Source organism: Arvicanthis niloticus, chromosome 21, assembly GCF_011762505.2.
Source record: "Arvicanthis niloticus isolate mArvNil1 chromosome 21, mArvNil1.pat.X, whole genome shotgun sequence".
In the NCBI taxonomy this organism is placed as follows: domain Eukaryota; kingdom Metazoa; phylum Chordata; class Mammalia; order Rodentia; family Muridae; genus Arvicanthis; species Arvicanthis niloticus.
This window is the reverse complement of record NC_047678.1, coordinates 35635765-35653779: the sequence shown is the minus strand read 5'-3', so window position 1 is coordinate 35653779 and position 18015 is coordinate 35635765. Positions and strand designations below refer to the sequence as shown.

The 18015-nt window shown below is 39.7% G+C and overlaps 1 protein-coding gene across 1 annotated transcript in view; it reads left to right on the top strand.

The window, feature by feature from the left end:
• Stt3b (STT3 oligosaccharyltransferase complex catalytic subunit B) overlaps window positions 1-18015 on the top strand; it is a 66890-nt gene that overhangs the window by 41210 nt on the left and 7665 nt on the right. Inside the window, exons 4-13 of the mRNA XM_034483820.1 lie at window positions 563-628; window positions 2128-2227; window positions 9195-9293; window positions 10248-10394; window positions 12144-12192; window positions 13325-13479; window positions 14285-14496; window positions 15738-15925; window positions 16616-16787; window positions 17549-17722. Coding sequence (XP_034339711.1) covers window positions 563-628; window positions 2128-2227; window positions 9195-9293; window positions 10248-10394; window positions 12144-12192; window positions 13325-13479; window positions 14285-14496; window positions 15738-15925; window positions 16616-16787; window positions 17549-17722 — 1362 coding nt within the window. The remainder of the gene's footprint in view (window positions 1-562; window positions 629-2127; window positions 2228-9194; window positions 9294-10247; window positions 10395-12143; window positions 12193-13324; window positions 13480-14284; window positions 14497-15737; window positions 15926-16615; window positions 16788-17548; window positions 17723-18015) is intronic.

Here is an 18015-nt window from a genome sequence, read left to right as displayed (position 1 = left end):
TTTTGAAGATGCTAATAATTTGCTTTTTTAGGTAGCATAAACTCATTTGGAAATTATTATTTTAAGACAAGATTGGTTGAACTTTGATTTATTTGTATATAGCCTTTCTAATATAAATTAGTGAGAATTTACTTATGTATCGGGCCTTCTGGAAGACAGTTCAACAATATACATTTTAGAATATGGATTATAGTATCTAAAACTTTCTTATTGTAACAATAAGTTTTTCAGAATGGAAGCTTAGAATCATATATATGATACTGAATTCAGATGAAGGAACATACAAGTCTAGCAGATCAACTATATGAAAATGTAGATTTATTGAACACATTTATTTAAGGCTCTGGTTTGTTGATATTAACCATTTCATGGTAGAAAATAAAAACAGGTTAATGTTTTTTTATTTGTTCTTTTTACTTAAAACCAACCAAAAAAGAATTAGTTATTAAAATACATCTTCAGTATTGTAAAGGTATATTTTAGCCAGTCGGGATAACCAAGGCTTAGTCCTCACTCAGAGCCTTTTACATTTTACAATGGGATTTCCTTTTGTTATTTTTAGGTAAAGTCTGTGAAGACCGGGTCTGTGTTTTGGACGATGTGCTGCTGCTTGTCGTATTTCTACATGGTAAGAGCTGTGTCTGGTGTATGCTCTGCCCTGGGGTGCCTGTGGACTCTGCTGTGTGCTCCCTACATTTCCTTTAGCACCCCTGAAGGGGTGTGTGTGTGTGTGTGTGTGTGTGTGTGTAATGAACTGATGTTAGGTTCTTAGAAGTTAGGTTCTTAGAAGTTACTTTGAAATATTTTTGTATGCTAACATATCTCCTCCTAAGTTGATTTGATAACCAATGAATCTTTAACCTTCTAACTAAATGAGAACACGCTGGTCCTGAAAGGCCTTCTTGTTTGTTTTAAGCACATGAAAGTCAGTCCATTGTAGTCTTTGGGAGCGAACTCTGGCTTTTAAGAATATTTATTTAGACTGAATATCCATGGTTACTCTGATTTTTAAAATATGAATACATGTAATACAAGCTTGTGTGTGTGTTGTGTGTGTGGTTCCACTTACCGCTTCAGCCAGTCAGCACTGTCAAGAGCCCACAGTGTGGCCAGGGGATGTGAATGCCCCTTTAGCTGAGTCACTGACCAGAGTCAGAATTCCTCATTCTTAAGCTCAGTGAATCTTCTTTCAGTAAATAGATCATCATAAATAGATGAAATAAAAGCTTGTTGTTTTAGTCTAAAAATTTATTGTCTATAGTCATTTCCAGGACAGCCTATTTCTTCTAGTTCACAGTTATGTGATGTTCTTAGTCTTCCTATTAAATCGAATTTAACTCGAGCTATTCTCCAGTGAGTTTAGAAAAGCCTACCAGATTTATGAGATCAGGCTTATTTTACTTATCAATATAAAAAAAGAGACTTTATATATTTATCTGTAGCAGGCGGTATTAGAAATGATCCGTCCAGCCGCCAAGTTCCCACACTAGTGGCGGCACCAGCAGGCCACCTCAGTGGTGCTGGTTGCCGACCTACCCCCACCCCACCAGATGTTAGTGTGGCTGCTGCCTCCACCTACCACTATCCTCAGCCTCCATGGAACTAGGCCAACCCAGCCACCTCCACAGCACTAGGCTTAGCCCTATGCAATAACAGCTAATAATCTATCTCATGGTTAGATATCATAGTACCCAGTAACCCAGTAAATCAAAACTCTTAGTGCTTATAGTTAACCAATGGATTTATTATCAATAAAATCTCAATTCACAAGATGCCCACACAATTTAGACAAGTTATTCCAATTATCATAACCTTTAGATATGCATAACTACCTGAGACTACTAAAGCCATGTGGGTTCACATCTGCCTTCACTTTGCCTTCTCCCCTTCTCCCTGCATCTCCTCTGCCACCCTTAGCTCCGCCTCTCACCTCCCTGTCTAATCATAGGCCTCCCATTGCAAATAGATTGGACAGGGACATTTCTGGCACATATATCTCCTAAGAAAATTCCCCAAATCCTTGCGTTTTATTTTCTCTCGTGTTTGGGCTGCCGTGACAAATGAGACATACTTGTTTTAGGGAGTGAGAGATGGGCGCCATGTGTCTGAGCCTCTCTTTTCCCATAGGTCTCTGCGTGGGGAGGTTATGTGTTTATCATCAACCTCATCCCTCTCCATGTGTTTGTGCTGCTACTGATGCAGAGGTACAGCAAGAGAGTCTACATAGGTAAGTGACTCTACCTCTAAAATGCACTCTTAGTAAACAGTTTTTGTTTGCTCAGTATTGCCCGTGAAAAGGTAGTAATTTTTTTATGTTTAACTTGCCTTTATGATGACTACATGAGACCTTGTCACAAAAAGCAAAACAAATAAAAAAAACAGTGGGGGATGGGGAGATGGCTCGAAACAAGCCTCATATGTTCACATGTAAAAATAGTTAATTTGTGTGATTGGTTCTATATTACCTATGCCTCAGTTTATTAATGAGCTGGCCTGGTCCATGGTCTTGGGGAGTGATCAGTGGGTAGAAGCTTTATATAGTAGGGCATTCCGTATAGGGATGTGGTTAGCTAATGAAACTGCAGAAGGGCAGAGATATAAAACCCATACTGTTTTATCACAAGAATTTTACTTATGTTAAAGTTAATGAAAACTTGGATATAAAATGTCAACGTTAAACATGGTATAGGATTTGTTTCTCTCAGTGAGAGACATGTCAGCTAAAACTTTGCAAAGTGAAGTAATTATTTCTGGGGGCTGGAGAAAGATAGGTCAGCAGTTACTAACACTGACTGCTCTTCCAAAGGACCCAGGTTCAATTCCCAGCACTCACATGACAGCTCACAACTGACTGTAACTTCAAGACCTGACACTCCCACACACAAACATGCAGGCAAAACACCAATGCACATAAAATAAAATTAAATAATTTTTAGAATAAAAAATAATTGTTTCTGTACTACAGTTTTTATTTGCTTTTGAAATTTACATTGATTATCTGAGGTGAGGTGATTTGTTCTGTAGATAACAGGCCATTGGTAAAGCTTATTAATTAGAAGCCATGTGTGGTTGTACATGTTTGTAGTCTCAGTCTAAGAGGTAAGAGGGTAGCAAGTTCAAAGCTAGCCTTAAATATGTAAGAAAGTTTTGCAAATTTAAAAATAGCTTATATTATAAAATAATATAAAATAGCTTATATTATAGTAAACAGCTCATATTAATAGTAGTAATTACCCTAAATTTATGCAGCAGGCACACCATGGGATAGTGGTTAGTAATTTTCATAACAGCTTTGAATTTTCTTATATAACATGTTTGTAATACTTATTCTGACACTCATTTTTGATTGTTTAATAGGGCTTTTATTACCATGTAATATTTGGAATAATACTTTAATATTTGTAGCACAATCTCTGATTACATTTTTTTTTATTATTTAATTACTATCATAAGTAATTTTGGTGGATTTCATCCAAGCTATTGGAATTAATAAAAAGATGTATGATTTTATGCTTGTGACAGGTAAAGGTTTACCAAAATAGGAGATTGTTCTTGTGTCCTATAAACTAGATACATTATTTGCACAGTTGGGTTGTTTATAAAAGCATAAAGTGGTTTCCATGCTTCCCAGATTGATCCTTTTAGCGATGATGATCTGTTTTGAGTTCCATGGTGTATGAACAAGGCCAACAGCAGTGCTGGACGACTTTTGTCTTGGCCTCTCTCTCTTTTGCTTACAGGTCTTAGTGTTGCATACAGTAAGTGTTTTCCAGGGGAGCCAGGAGCACTCATTCCTTGAAGGTCTGGCAGTATCTTTCTGTCTTAAGACTAAAAATATGTAGACCAAAGGCCTTTCTTACTGTGACTTAACAGAAATCTTTACTTGATCAAAAACCTTCTTCAATTAATAGAGACAGATTTTTTTTCTACAAATGAAAGTGGAAAAATGGCTCTGGTGCTATCATAGGTGAGTCCAGTGTTAGCACTGTACCTGTCAACTTGCTCAGGAGCACTTTTGTGTAGAAGTTAGAGTTTACGTGAGATGCTTAGGTCTGTCTAAGAGCCTGCTTACAGTAGACAGCTGCTGTTCTGCTCACTTAAAATCTAACACTTGGGAGGCTGGGGCAGAGTTTGATGTCAACTTTGAGTGCGCACAGTGAACTTCAGGCTAGCCTGGGGTAAAGAATTTCCTTCTCTAAACAAGAAGGAAAATCCTAAATGACTTTTAGTGGAATAAATTTGCAATTTTGTTTAAATCCTTTTAAATATGTTTTATTTGTAAATTATGTTTGCTGATATTTGTCTGTTGAACTCTTTGACACATACTAGGTATAGTTATAGTTGCAGGAGTGATTGAGTCACAGTATCCCATTTTTTAAAAAGTAGAATTAGCCAGGCATGGTGGGTGCATACATACCTTTAATCCCAGCAGTCTGGAGGCAGAGGCAGGCAGATCTCTGAGTTGAGGCCAGCCTGGTCTACATAGAGAGTTCCAAGACAGCCAGGGCTGCATAGTGAGATAGTCTCAAGAGGAAAGAGGAGTTGTATTTCAGGAGTTCTCCCTTACAGTGTTCACACGATGTGTTCTTAATCTCCTTGTGCTCTGATGGGGTCTCATTAACATTTGTCAGAACTAATGAATTGCTTCTGTAAGACAGAAGTAGGATTTTAAACTTATTTTTAATTTTATTTTGCACATATCTGTTTTGTTTTGTCTGCATGTGTGTGTGCACCATATGCATGCCTTTGTGCCTGCTAAAGTCAAAAGGGCATCAGATCCCCTGGAACTGGAGTAAATAGACAGCTGTAAGCTACCATGTGGGTGTTAGGAATTGAACCCAGGTCCTTTGGAAGATCCAAGCCAACTGATTGGATCTTAGCTGCTGATCCATCTCTCCAGTCCAGAACTAGAATTTTAAATCTGGATATATTTCCTCTAGATTCTTATCCTTAATTTTCTATTAGATAATAGCAGAAGATACTTTCTTTCTTTCCATTTGAAAGTGTAATAATCTCTGCTTGAGTAGTTTGAGTAAGTCATATCTTCTTTCCTTTACAAGTTTGGAGCTTGTAAAATGTCTGTTTCAGTGACATGCTCTACCTGGTTGCTATGAGCAGTGTCCCTGGGAAGAAGAGCGCATATCTGTGCCTGTACACACGTCCAGGTTTTCCTGCTAGTCCGAAGAACCTGTTTTCTGCCCTCTATTGCTGTTGCTGCTTCTCACCATGCTTTACCCTGACCATTACCAAACTTCTCAATAACCCAAGTGCTCACAAAGTAGCAAGGTGACTTTATTAAGTAAACTTTTCAACATTCTTACAAACTTAATATTGTTTGTTAGCAGTCAAGTGAAACTGATTGGATTATTTCTCTTCTGTATCTTCTCTAACAGAAGAGGGATATTTTGCTAGCTATTCCCATTATATACTGCCCAAGAGGTGAAGTAACTTAGAAAGGCTGGTGGGCCCTATGGTGAGTTAATGTAAATGGTTTGTGTGTTCTCAGACCCTTTAAGTTTGCAGAAGGAAGAGTAGTAGTAACGTAAAACTCCAGAGACGTGGGCTGAAGAAAAGGCAATAGGCACCATGTGAGGCCCTGACTGGAACCTATTTGAAGTAGACATGGTAGCTCCCTAATTCAATCACTGAGGTATGCAGCAGCCTAGAGAAACCCTGTCTCAAGGAGGAAGGTGAAGACCTCTAGGTCTCTGCATGCACTGTCACTCCAGAATTAAAGATGGCCCAGAGAGTGCTGCCGAGTTGTTAGGGCTCATCAGTGAGGTAGTGAAGTGAGAGCAGCAAGCACTCTCTCAACCTTTGGTCTCAGTGGAGCTGGAGCCCAGCATTGCATTGGACACAGATTCACTACCTGCTGTGCCACTGAGACTCAAGTATTTTGAGGTGAAACAAGATTAGGATTTCTATAGATTTCTGTCTCTAAACATAGTTTTCATTGGGTAAAAATCAATTGTACATATGAATAAGTCCAGTTGTTTTAGGGGGCATTTTTCTAACCAGGAGCATGGTCTGCAGCAGTGAATGCCAGGAACTGTGCTTCCTTCCACAGGATGGCAGTGTGGTAGCATTTTAGGATGTAATGAGTGATTTACTGTACCGTGGGGTTGTACATTTTCTTAGACCTCACTTCTTTGATGGAATAGTGTAAAGACTTTAGAAATAGGTGAGTGTAGCTGCGTAGAAAGTTGGACTGGGTGGGATAGTGGTTTGGTAACAGTTCCTAGTGGAGTCGCAGGAAGACGAGGCGCTGCGTGTTTGTTGCTGGGATCCTGTAAGGACAGTGTGCCTTTTATGCTACTGTTCATGCTTCTGCTTGCATAAGCCTCCCTACACTGTCACAGTGTTAGCTAGATATGGTGTGCTCTTAATGTTCATCAGACTTTACCTAACTTAGAGGCCAGCTTGGATTGATCTTAACAGGATTTTCTGCTTTTAAAATGTCTCGATTGTCATAGATATAAGGTCTTTTTGAAAATATACTATTAGGTGCTGTCATGTAGTCTGGAGGAAAAAATACTTTATTTTTACAGTTGATAGAGGTGGTGTTTCTTGTTAAGAATCTAATTTCTTCATGTCTTTCTACTTGAGTGAATCTAATTTTCCACTTTCTATGTTTTAAACTTTTTAAAGTTTGTGAGATTTAAATTAAGGTACTGAGTTATGTGCTATTTTATAAATTTAGGAACCACAGTATCTTACGTGAGGTAAACTTGTGATTTTGGCACTGTGTGGAGCTTGGCTAGCAGTCTCAAACTTGATTTGGTACACGTGGTTCCCTGTGTACTAAAGGGCTCTGTGAGGTAGGATATGTATTTCTCCCGTGTGAACACTTCATAGAACCCAGGGATCCAAAGCTATGAGAGCTCAAGCTGCTGGGAGTCCTGCTCTTTTAAACAGAACTCTGGGTCACCGCAGTGTCCTAGCAGAATGGCTTCATCGGCTCAGGTGCTTGAAGGAGGCTGACGTACAGACCTTGCCAGCTCTAATGTCAGTTTCTACTACTTTGACATTAGCCAAGCAATAAGAACTTATCCTTTCCTCCAACTCATTTTTGGCACTCTTCCTATAACATGGACTCTACTCCTTCTGTTTCCATGGATACTGGAGTCTTGTTATTGTTGCTTTGTGGGTTTCATGTCCTGAAGACCACCTAGAGCTTAGGCATGCTAGGCAAGCACTTCTCTACTGAGCCGATCCCCAGCCCTGGGGTTCCCTTCTCCTTACTGATGAGAATGAACGTCTGAAGTTAGCATCAAAGTGTGGGCTTCCTTTGCTCTGGGAAAGAGAGAACTGGGAAGCAGCAGTGTGAAAGAGGTGGAGTTTTCTTTGGTGTATGGTGAAGATGGGTTTTTCTTTGGGGTGATCATATGCTTGTTCATGGTAAGGTAGTTTTATTGCCTTATTTTCTCCTCGGCTTTTTAAAAAGGGGAATAGTTTATTGTTTTTAAAATTCAGTTGTATTGTCTATTATATTCAGTCCAAATCCTGTCAGTTTTGCTGAATTCCATGTGTATTTTTAGGAGGCAGCCCCAACCTGAGGTGATGGTAGTGTTGGGTGTGCACAGGCCTCCCTAAGGAAAGCTCAGTACTCTTCACAGTCTTCCCTCCCCGTGCTGTCTCTGTGTGGTCATGTTTGGGGTTTGATTTCTCAGCTCCACACTGTAAGATGCGTATTGACCATAGTGCATCTGTGGCTCTGATGTGGGGAGGAGCTCACAGAGCTCACCCAGCTCTTGTTCTGTATTGATGGAACTGAAGTGTTTGATTTTGCATACTTGGGGATCACATGGTAACCTTGTTCTCTCTCTCCCTCCCTCCCTCCCTCCCTCCCTCCCTCCCTCCCTCCCTCCCTCTCTCCTTCCCTCCCTCTCTCTTTCTTCCTCTCTTTCTCCCCCCTCCCTTTTTTTTCATTCTGCTTCTGACTGTATTAGGGCTTCAACACAGATTAATTAGTAATTAGTAAAGGAAACTTACTAGAAGGCCCTTTGACCACATAAGCAGATTAGAAATTGTGGTAACTTCAATATTACTTCAATATTTCACAAAGGACCATACCACTGCAGCGTGTGTGTGTGTGTGTGTGTGTGTGTGTGTGTGTGTGTGTGCACGCATGCATACAAAGTTCACTTTGGGTGGATGACAGAGCTGTGGCCTTCATTCAAAGTCTTTGAAAACTCTTCCCACAGACTCTTGGCTTTTCTATTATATTTATGAGCTTATCTTCCCAACACGGTTGTCATAACTTAGCAAACAGCTTGGGAAGTAGTGTAGCATTTGAACTAATGGTTCACAATTTACCTTCTAAAAATGAGCTTCTTTTAAAAGCAGATAACTAGAAGTATAAAGGCAAGGAGAAGGGAAGTATATGCTCGGAACAGTGTTGCACAGAGTAACATCTTCTATTCAGATGTATCCTACATTTATGAAAGGGATGTACATAACTATTTTTACATCAGCTCATTTTAGATACACCTTTTATCTTCTGATAAAATTTTACTTGCAGAGATTCCTAATTCTTTCTCTCTAGTCAGATTACCTAATCTTGATCTGTAGCCATATGAATGGAAAACCAGTCTTTGATACAGATTGCCTTTTTGCTATAGCAGTTCTGTGTATTAGAGTCAGTGCGAGCTGATGTGGGGGGAAGTGGAGTGTGGGCGGACGGTCTTTCTGTTAGACTGACTTCTGTGACTGGGTTCTTTTCTTTTTTTTAAAACTCTTTGACTTCTACCCAAGAACTCTTAGGAAACTGGAAAGGAGACACACAATACTCAGAGCTTCTGAGATTAGCAGGCATCCATGATTGGTGATGGGTGTTTGTGAGGCCATGGATATTTTGGATTAATAAAACCCAGCAATGACAGTTACTTAATGCAAGTGCAGTTGCGGTTTCTTGGCTCTTATCGATGATTACTAATGGTGAATTTTTTAAAAATATGATTCCATTTGCTAGAAAGGAAGGTAGCATGAGTCTCTGAAACTGAGGTCTACAAACGATATTTTCTTAAAATGGATAGAATATTTATGATCTATAATGCAACTGACAATCACATATCAAGTCAGTCACTTTAAGATTCTATTGTTCTAAGTTATATTAAAACTTTTCTAAAAAGATTTATGAATATGTGTTGACTATTTAATGGCAGTAAATGTTGTTTTCTGTTTTGTTTTTATAGCATATAGCACTTTCTACATTGTGGGTTTAATATTATCCATGCAGATACCTTTTGTGGGATTCCAGCCAATCAGAACAAGCGAGCACATGGCAGCTGCAGGTATGGAAACTAGTGTTTGAAGTTGATGAAAGGACATTATAAATGTTTTGTCTAATTAAGATATATGTGTGGCCTTAATCATTTTTCCTTCTATATTGACACTAAAATGAGGTTTCAGGCTCTTTATTATATCATAATTTATAAGAGATTTCAATAATAATAGCTGGTGTACTTAGCTTTCTATTGCTGTGATAAAACACTGATTAAAACCTACTTGAGGAGGAAGGGATTCATTTGGCTTAAGTGTCCTGCTCACAGTTCATCACTCAGGGAAATTAGGACAGAAACTCAAGGCAGGACCATGAAGCAGAGGCCAAGGATGGAGGTGGGTTGCTGCTTACTGGCTTGTTCCCCAGGGCTTGCTCAGCCTGTTTTCTTAGACAACCCAGGACCCCCAGCCCCAGGTTGGCACTGCCCACAGTGAGCTTGTTCCTCTCACATCAGTCATTAATCTCCTTTTTTTTTTATTATTATTTTATTTACATTTCAGATGCCATCCCCTTTTCCCACATCAGTCATTAATCAAGGAGGTACTTCTACACTCTTGTCCACTGGCCAGTCTGATAGTCATTTTCTCAGTTGTGCCTCTTCCTTCTCAGATAACTCTAGCTTCTGTCAGGTTGACAAAGAATGAGCCAGCACAGCAGCACAGAAATAACTATAATGTTTTAAATCTTTGGTGATACATGGTAGTGTTGGTGTGCATAGTCAGCTGCTTTTCTTGTCCAGTGCATGTATAAGGATTATGACTACTTTGGGGGAAAAAATGTGCAATAGGATTTTCCAGGTCATTAGTTGTAGGTTAGCTGTCAGTTGACACAGGGAATATTGCTAGGTGAGATAAATAGTCCCTGGGATGAAGGATACCAGGATTCTATGTTTTTGCACGTGAAAGTATTGAACCGGCATGAGGGAAATTATGATGATATTCACGTGAGCCTTCTCTCTAACCAGGTGTCTTTGCGCTGCTGCAAGCCTACGCTTTTTTGCAGTATCTGAGAGACCGGTTGACAAAACAGGAGTTCCAGACCCTTTTCTTTTTGGGTGTCTCACTAGCTGCAGGCGCTGTGTTCCTTAGTGTCATCTATCTGACATACACAGGTAGGTGCCATCATCACCTATAAGATGGAAGTCATGGCTCTAGATTACTGTTCAAGAGCAGTCTTCACAGGTTCTTCTCACACACTCAAATTCAATCCCAATGTCAAATATTGTACAATGTCAAGTAATTATCAAAAGTTCTAAACTCCAATAACACATTATAAATTGCAATTTTAAAAAAGCATGAGCTGCCATTCCTGACTTTAGGAAAAAAAATAGTTTATCTTAATATCACTGCTTTTCAGGCTCTTGTAAATTTACAAACATCCTTCTCTTGCTAAAGAGGCAAAACTCTTGGAAACTCTAGTGTTTGCTTACCCTCTTGTGGGCACTGTCTCTTCCTTGGAGACGGTTGACTTCATCCTTTCTGCATGCTTTGGCTCTAAATTACTCCCTAACCCCGAGCTCACAAATCTTCAACAACAGTCCTGTTTTCCCTGTTGTACAGCTGGTGCCCAGCGTAGGGTGAATGAAGGCATGAGTGGAGTCAAAGACCTAGGTGTTTGAAAATACATTGGCATCTCTAAAGTAAAACCAACATTACTTGAACATTGTTTAAATCATTCATAATTGTAACAAAGCTCTGAAAAAGACACAATTGGGTTGTACAGTGGCCATGCAACTGGTGGGTGACCCGAATGTGCTTCCTGAAACCCAAGTCAGGGTGGAAGAGGAAAGTCACCACAGAATTGTCCTCTGACCTCTACATAGCTCCTTGGCTTTCAAAACAAACAAGCAAACAAAAATCCAAATACACACTAATAATAATAGTAATAAGTTGTTATTATCATGGCATGTACCCAATACAAACCAATAATAATGTTATTTTCTTTTTTGTGTGGATGTGTTCAGTGCTCACAGACACCAGATGCTGTCAGATCCCCTAGAACTAGAGTTTGTGGGAAATATTAATTAAAGTCACCAAGTTCCCATGCTATGCTCTGGCAGAGTGGCCAGCCTATTCTTATCTCATAGAGACTCTTTCTCAGAGCTCCAAAATCTCTCCACCCAGCTCGCTAAGTTTCCACGCCAGCCCCATGCTTAAACCCCCAGGGCCTTTGTGGTATACATCTGGCAAACCCACACTTGCTTTCTCTCTGGAATCCAATCCAGCTGCCATGTGAAGGAAAACAACACACATGTAGTTCAGAAACAATAGTAATTCTATTGCTGGGCACAACAACTAGAATCCTAATCTTGTAAGCCATATTAAATCTACATCCTCCAGTGGTGAATCCTGGTGGATCTGCCATTGAAATCAGGAGACACTAGCAGCCACATCTTGTCCTCATGCTATCCCAGTCTGAAAAGACTTTTCTCCTGTTTCTGTCTTCCCCTATCCAAGTCCTTCCTACTCTCCCAGCGATTGGCTCCTTTATTCATTAGGGGATCCGCAGTCCCTCCCAGGAGAGCGGAATTAACATCAAAATACAAACAGCACCAGGCCCATCCACCACAGGTTACTGTAAGCTGCCCTGTGAGAGGTGGAAATCAAACCTAGATCTTCTGGAAGACTTGTCAGTGTTCTTCACCATTGAGTCACTCTCCAGCCCCACATTAAGCATGGTAGCATCCATCTGCATTCCCAGCATTTAAGGAGTTGAGGTAGGAGGGTTGTTGGAAGTTTGAGTTAAGCTTTGGTCAGGTGGGGCCATATATCAAGGAGACCTTGTCTCAACACCCCACTCCCAGACAGAGAATTTACAAAATAATAAAAAGGCAGATAATTTCCTCTGTTTTTCCTTCAAGGTTACATTGCACCCTGGAGTGGGAGGTTTTATTCATTATGGGATACTGGGTAAGTTCAAATATGCTGCTTTGGCCTCCTATTCAAATAGCCTTCCTCCATGTGTTCCTGTACCCAGGCTGAGCTGTTTGAAGTGAATGCTTGTTGTTTTGAGACATAAGTTCTATATTTCTGTACTACAAAGCCAAGTCCTTATTGTTTTGTCAGAGCAGAAGCATTTGTATAATTTAAAGATAGGGGCTTTTTAAAAAAGGAACAAAATGTACTGTGTTAAAGATTTATATGAAGTAGGTATGAAGAACTCTTTGTATAATCATTTAATTTGAGCTTCTGCTTAAAATCTGAAATACACTAAGGGTATGTGGTACATTTTTTAAAGAGTAAAAGGAACCCATTTTAAAACTTAGGTTTTGAATTAGACCAACTATTTCAGTGAAACCTTTTGTCTTTAAAATTATGGCCTAGTGTTGTGATGATGTCACTGTCTGTGTGGTTGCATTCTAGATGACTCAATAAAGTCTGACCACCATTTATTGATCAGGTGTCCTTCCAATAGGACACCAAAGACTCCTGTGCAAGTGAAGTCACATAGAATAAACTGTTTTTATGGCTAAAACATTTGCTGCCTATTATCCTGTGGATCCAGAGAACTGGAAGGAACCAGTTACAGAAGAATTGACTAAGCTAACCCCAGAGTTGATGTGTATCAGTTGTACTTAGGCTTTTAAAGTAATTTTGACCTCTTTGGAATCCCAGAGTGCAAAGTGGCTTCTGTTCCCACACCGATGCCAGCCCCTTGTCTGGGAAGGCATTGGAGCGCGGGAGTTAGTGGGTAGAGTGTCTTGTGCCACCAAGAAGAGATGGAGACACTTGTTGATAAAGATGTAGGTGATAGAGCTGGACTGCAGACACCTTCCTACCTGAGCAAGGATTAGAAAACAGCCAGCAGTTTCGTGAGCCCCAGATAGCTCAGCTCCACTTTAAGGAGACATACTTGCTTTTTAGTTTGACCAATGTATACCAAACAATTGTGTCACTAACTATATCAGTTAAAGTACAAGTTTGAATAAGAAAAGTTGGGAGAGAGTGGTGTCAGTGATCCAGGAGAACTTGTTCATCTAAAAGGAAGGAACTCCTGTTTTATCCTTTAACTGTAAATAATAATGAACTTTTTTAATATCAGGTATGCAAAAATACACATTCCAATTATTGCATCAGTGTCTGAACATCAGCCTACGACATGGGTGTCTTTCTTCTTTGATCTACATATTCTTGTATGTACCTTCCCAGCAGGCCTATGGTTCTGCATCAAAAACATCAACGATGAAAGAGTATTTGGTAAGATTTTTAATGAACTCTTTGATTCAGAACAATTTTTTTCCAATGAGATTATTCCACTTTAATGTTTTGTTTTTCTTATGTATGTTATGTTCAAGAACATTTTTCCTGTTTTATAAAGGTCCTTAGACAAGAAAAATTAGTTGAATTTTCAGTGTATGTGTATTCTAGTTACTACTTTTTAAATGTAGACTTTACATCCAACTCATGACCTGCTTGAATATTTTCCATAGCTTCAGATGATAGTAGGAGTCAACTACCTCTTTGGCTTTTCTGAAGCTCATAGCCTTTGGTCTGAGGCTGTCAGCACCTTCTTTAGAGCACTGGCTGGTCGAGCCGATTGTCCTTTCAAGTGTTACCTGACAGATGTCTGTCTGTCCGTTGTGTTCTTCTTACCCATGTTTGCTTTAAAGAAGGGTTTTTACACCAGATATGGTGCTGGCTTTCTGAGGCTGTTTGGTTCCATAAACTTAGAGTGCCTAATAATAAATGCACACATTGCTTGTCACCTGTCAGCTGTGGGTATTATAATGTATGGTGCTATTGACAAAAAACAAATTTTATCTAATTTTTCATATCTATAATAATTAAATTTGAATGACAGTACATTTCTCTAAACTGTTTAGTTTTTATTTATTTAGTCAACAGTACTTGTTTTTAAACAGGACTATTTAGTCAATATTAACAATTTAGAAACAGTTGCTTTGTGAGATGCCTACTTTCAGATGTGTTCTGTACTGTGGTAATGAATGTAGTTTCCTGTGGCATTTTCCTCTCGGTGTTGAAAGAGAACCTGTCTTTGCAGTTGCTCTGTATGCAATCAGTGCTGTCTACTTTGCTGGAGTGATGGTGCGGCTGATGCTGACTCTGACCCCGGTCGTCTGCATGCTGTCTGCCATTGCCTTCTCCAATGTTTTTGAGCACTATTTGGGGGATGACATGAAAAGGGAAAATCCACCTGTGGAGGACAGCAGTGATGAGGATGACAAAAGAAACCCGGGAAACTTGTATGACAAGGTGAGGGCTGTGCCGTCTCCGTCTTCCCAGCACCAGAAGAGTCCCCAGATGGATATGTGTGCTGAAATGAGAACACACCGAGCTGTGCCTTCTGTGCCCTCTCTCTTGCTTGCTTCAAAATTGAAATCCTAGTTGGTCTTTGAGCTCAGAGTAAACAGAATGGAATCAGAGCAGGGATTGTTAATCTCTTTTCCGCCTGTTGTTACCTAAGCACTTAGGTATGTTAGCATTCCGGTTCCGAGAGCACAGCTCATTGGGTTTACCCATGTGCACCAATGCTTGCACTTGTCTTTATTCTGTGTTTGGTGTGACCTTGTATGGTTCTGTGTATTAAATAGTAACTTGATGTTCAAAAGTGGTATTTGGTTAAATACCTGCTGATAAGTGGAATTCATGCTTAACCTGTATACCAATAGGAGAGGACTGTGTTGGACAGATTTAGGAATTAGTGCACTTGTTTTAAGTAACCCATTAGACTTTGCTATTTTAATACTGTCTAGGCTCATCAAAACTTAACCAGCGGTGGAATGCTGTAATGTAAAAATTGGCTGGAATTCTCTTTCCTTACTCTGAAATCAATATAATTCATAAAGATTTGTGTTAAGCACATACCTATTGTTATAATTCATATTTTTAAAAAATCATCCTTATAGCTTAGAGTTTATGGCTATTTTGTTTCCAACAGGTAGGTAGATAGGGGTGTGTGTGTGTGTGTGTGTGTGTGTGTGTGTGTGTGTGTGTAGTTTAGAGATTTGGCTAGTTCTGTTGAGTTTCTTTCCTAGTGATTTCCTGATCTGTGTTTTAGATGAGCATAGTCATTTCAAGAGTAGAATTCAGTTGAAGTGTGTGTGTGTGTATATATATATAGTGTGTGTGTGTGTGTGTGTGTGTGTATGTGTGTATACACACACTGGGTTTTGTGTTGCCAGAATGGAACCCCTTGGTTAACTTTTTTATATTTAATTAAAAGCTGCCTTCTATCAGAGATAGTTTGCTCTGAGATCAGTTCCTGGGGTTACATGTATTTTCTGATTCACGTTGACTTTAAAGCTTTTGAATTATAAAACAAGAGCAGATCTCCCCATAGAAGAATAGATCACCCATAGAAGAATATCTGATTACATCCTTTCTGACCCATGGAATTATTTGATAAGTTAATATTCTCTCTGCTTTTCCCCTTGACTGTGTTAATGAACCAAGTACAGTGGCAACGGGTTCTGACTGTTTGCTCTGCATCTCAGGCAGGTAAAGTGAGAAAGCACGTGACAGAGCAAGAGAAGCCTGAGGAGGGCCTGGGCCCCAACATCAAAAGCATCGTGACCATGCTGATGCTCATGCTCCTCATGATGTTCGCCGTCCACTGCACGTGGGTCACAAGCAACGCCTACTCTAGTCCAAGTGTGGTCCTCGCCTCCTACAATCATGATGGGTAAGGGAGTGCTTGGCTAGGAGAGGGAGGACTTTATAGGATCCTTTAATCCAACCTCAGAAAGAGTGTTGGGGAGACTCTGATCTTGATTCTCTGTTTAGGGTGTAGTAGAGATGTAACCCTGGGGCTGCCCATACGCTAGGGCCACCCTGCCCCCTAAGTTTACTCACTTTGTCTTTTGCTTTGACCTTTTCCCATCCTTTAGGATGGGTGGCAGTAACTAGCTTGTGCCCTTCTCCAAAAAATCTTTCTGCATAGGTAGTCGTGTATACTTAGTGGACACTACATCACCATTAGTATGAAACTTGGTAGAAATGCAAATTATAGAGCCCACCCTAAGCCTTACCTAAGAGACCTGAGAGCAAGACCCAGCCAGCTGTGGTTTAACAGGCCCTGATGGTTTGCAGTGACAGCACCACTTGTCAGCAGAGCACCAGACTGTCTCAGAGTTAGTTCATTAGACTCTGATAATTTAGAAGACAAATAACTTTTTTTTTTTTTTTTTTTTTTTTTTTTTTTTGGTACATTAGTTTGGGGAACATAGTGTAGGGCAAAGTTCCTCTCCCCTCTCCCCCTCTTTCTTGCAGGTAAGGGCTTTTACTGATTAAACACCACAGGATTTTAAGCTATATCCTTCACACTTACAGACCTCATTTAAAATAAAACTGTGAGTTGTTTTTTGTTTTTCAGTACCAGAAATATCTTAGATGATTTTAGAGAAGCATACTTTTGGCTGAGACAAAACACGGATGAACACGCCCGGGTCATGTCCTGGTGGGACTATGGCTATCAGATTGCTGGGATGGCTAATAGGACAACTCTGGTGGACAACAATACCTGGAATAACAGCCACATTGCGCTGGTGAGCTCTCGGCTTCTGCTGTCTGCTTTTAAAGAATAAAATGGTTCATCCTACTTAGCAATCAGAGTTCATTTATAATTAAACAGAAAAGATCCAGGTTAGAATCCTTGTCTGCCTGCGTATGTTTTAAGAGTGGTATTATGTATACAGAATCACAGGCTAATTTCTGGTAGCTTTTGATATATTTAGCTTACTGAGACCTAGTCAAAATCTGAAACTTAAAGTGTTTGATGTATAGTTTTTACATTGCAAATTTAAGAAAAGTCTTGGAAATATGAAAACAAATATTTTACATTGTGCCAGTTATATAGATGTGCAAATTATATATTCACTTTTTAAATACTGAGACTCCATAAATGAATCCCTTCTGTACTTTAACATCTGAGTAGATAGATGGGCCTTAGTAACTGAACTCAGCAGCTTTCCTGAGTGTCGTAGCTAATCATCATGTCTGCTGGGCTTAGAAGAGTCTGTGCTATGGAAATCATGAGCCAGGCTCAGCCTGAGATTGGGAGAAAACTGTCTCGTTAAATGCTTGTCTATTTTCATTTAAAATATTCATGCCCTAGATCTTAATTATTAAAACATATATTCAGACTTTGACACTTGTGCCATGAAATGGTTATTGTAGTTAAGATGTTAGTGAATTCCTCTAAGTCCATTACAGTCATAGAAAAGCATTTTTATTCAAAATTAATGTAAATCAAACTTAATTTCATTTTACAGTAAAAAAAAATATACATTTAACTTTTATCCTACAGGTTGGAAAAGCTATGTCTTCTAATGAAACAGCTGCCTATAAAATCATGAGGTCTCTTGATGTCGATTACGTGTTGGTTATTTTTGGAGGCGTTATTGGCTATTCTGGTGACGATATCAACAAGTTCCTCTGGATGGTTAGGATAGCTGAGGGGGAGCATCCCAAAGACATTCGGGTAAGGACCACACAGTTCACAGGCTCCACAGGCTCCGCATGCTGTCACGTGTGCTGATGTATGTTCTTCTCCTTCCATTTCTCACTGTGGTCCTGGCTGGCCTGGAACAGGGAGTTTCTGCCTTGGCCTCCTAAGGATGGGATTAAAGGTTTTCATGAGCACACCCAGTGGTTGCACTGTTTTCCTCATCCCGTCCTGGTCTACTGCCTTAGTTATTTCATTCATTAAAAATACTAACTGTAGTTCCTGGATTTGGTAGCCTCCCGTGCCATGTACCAGCTTGATAGCAGCTT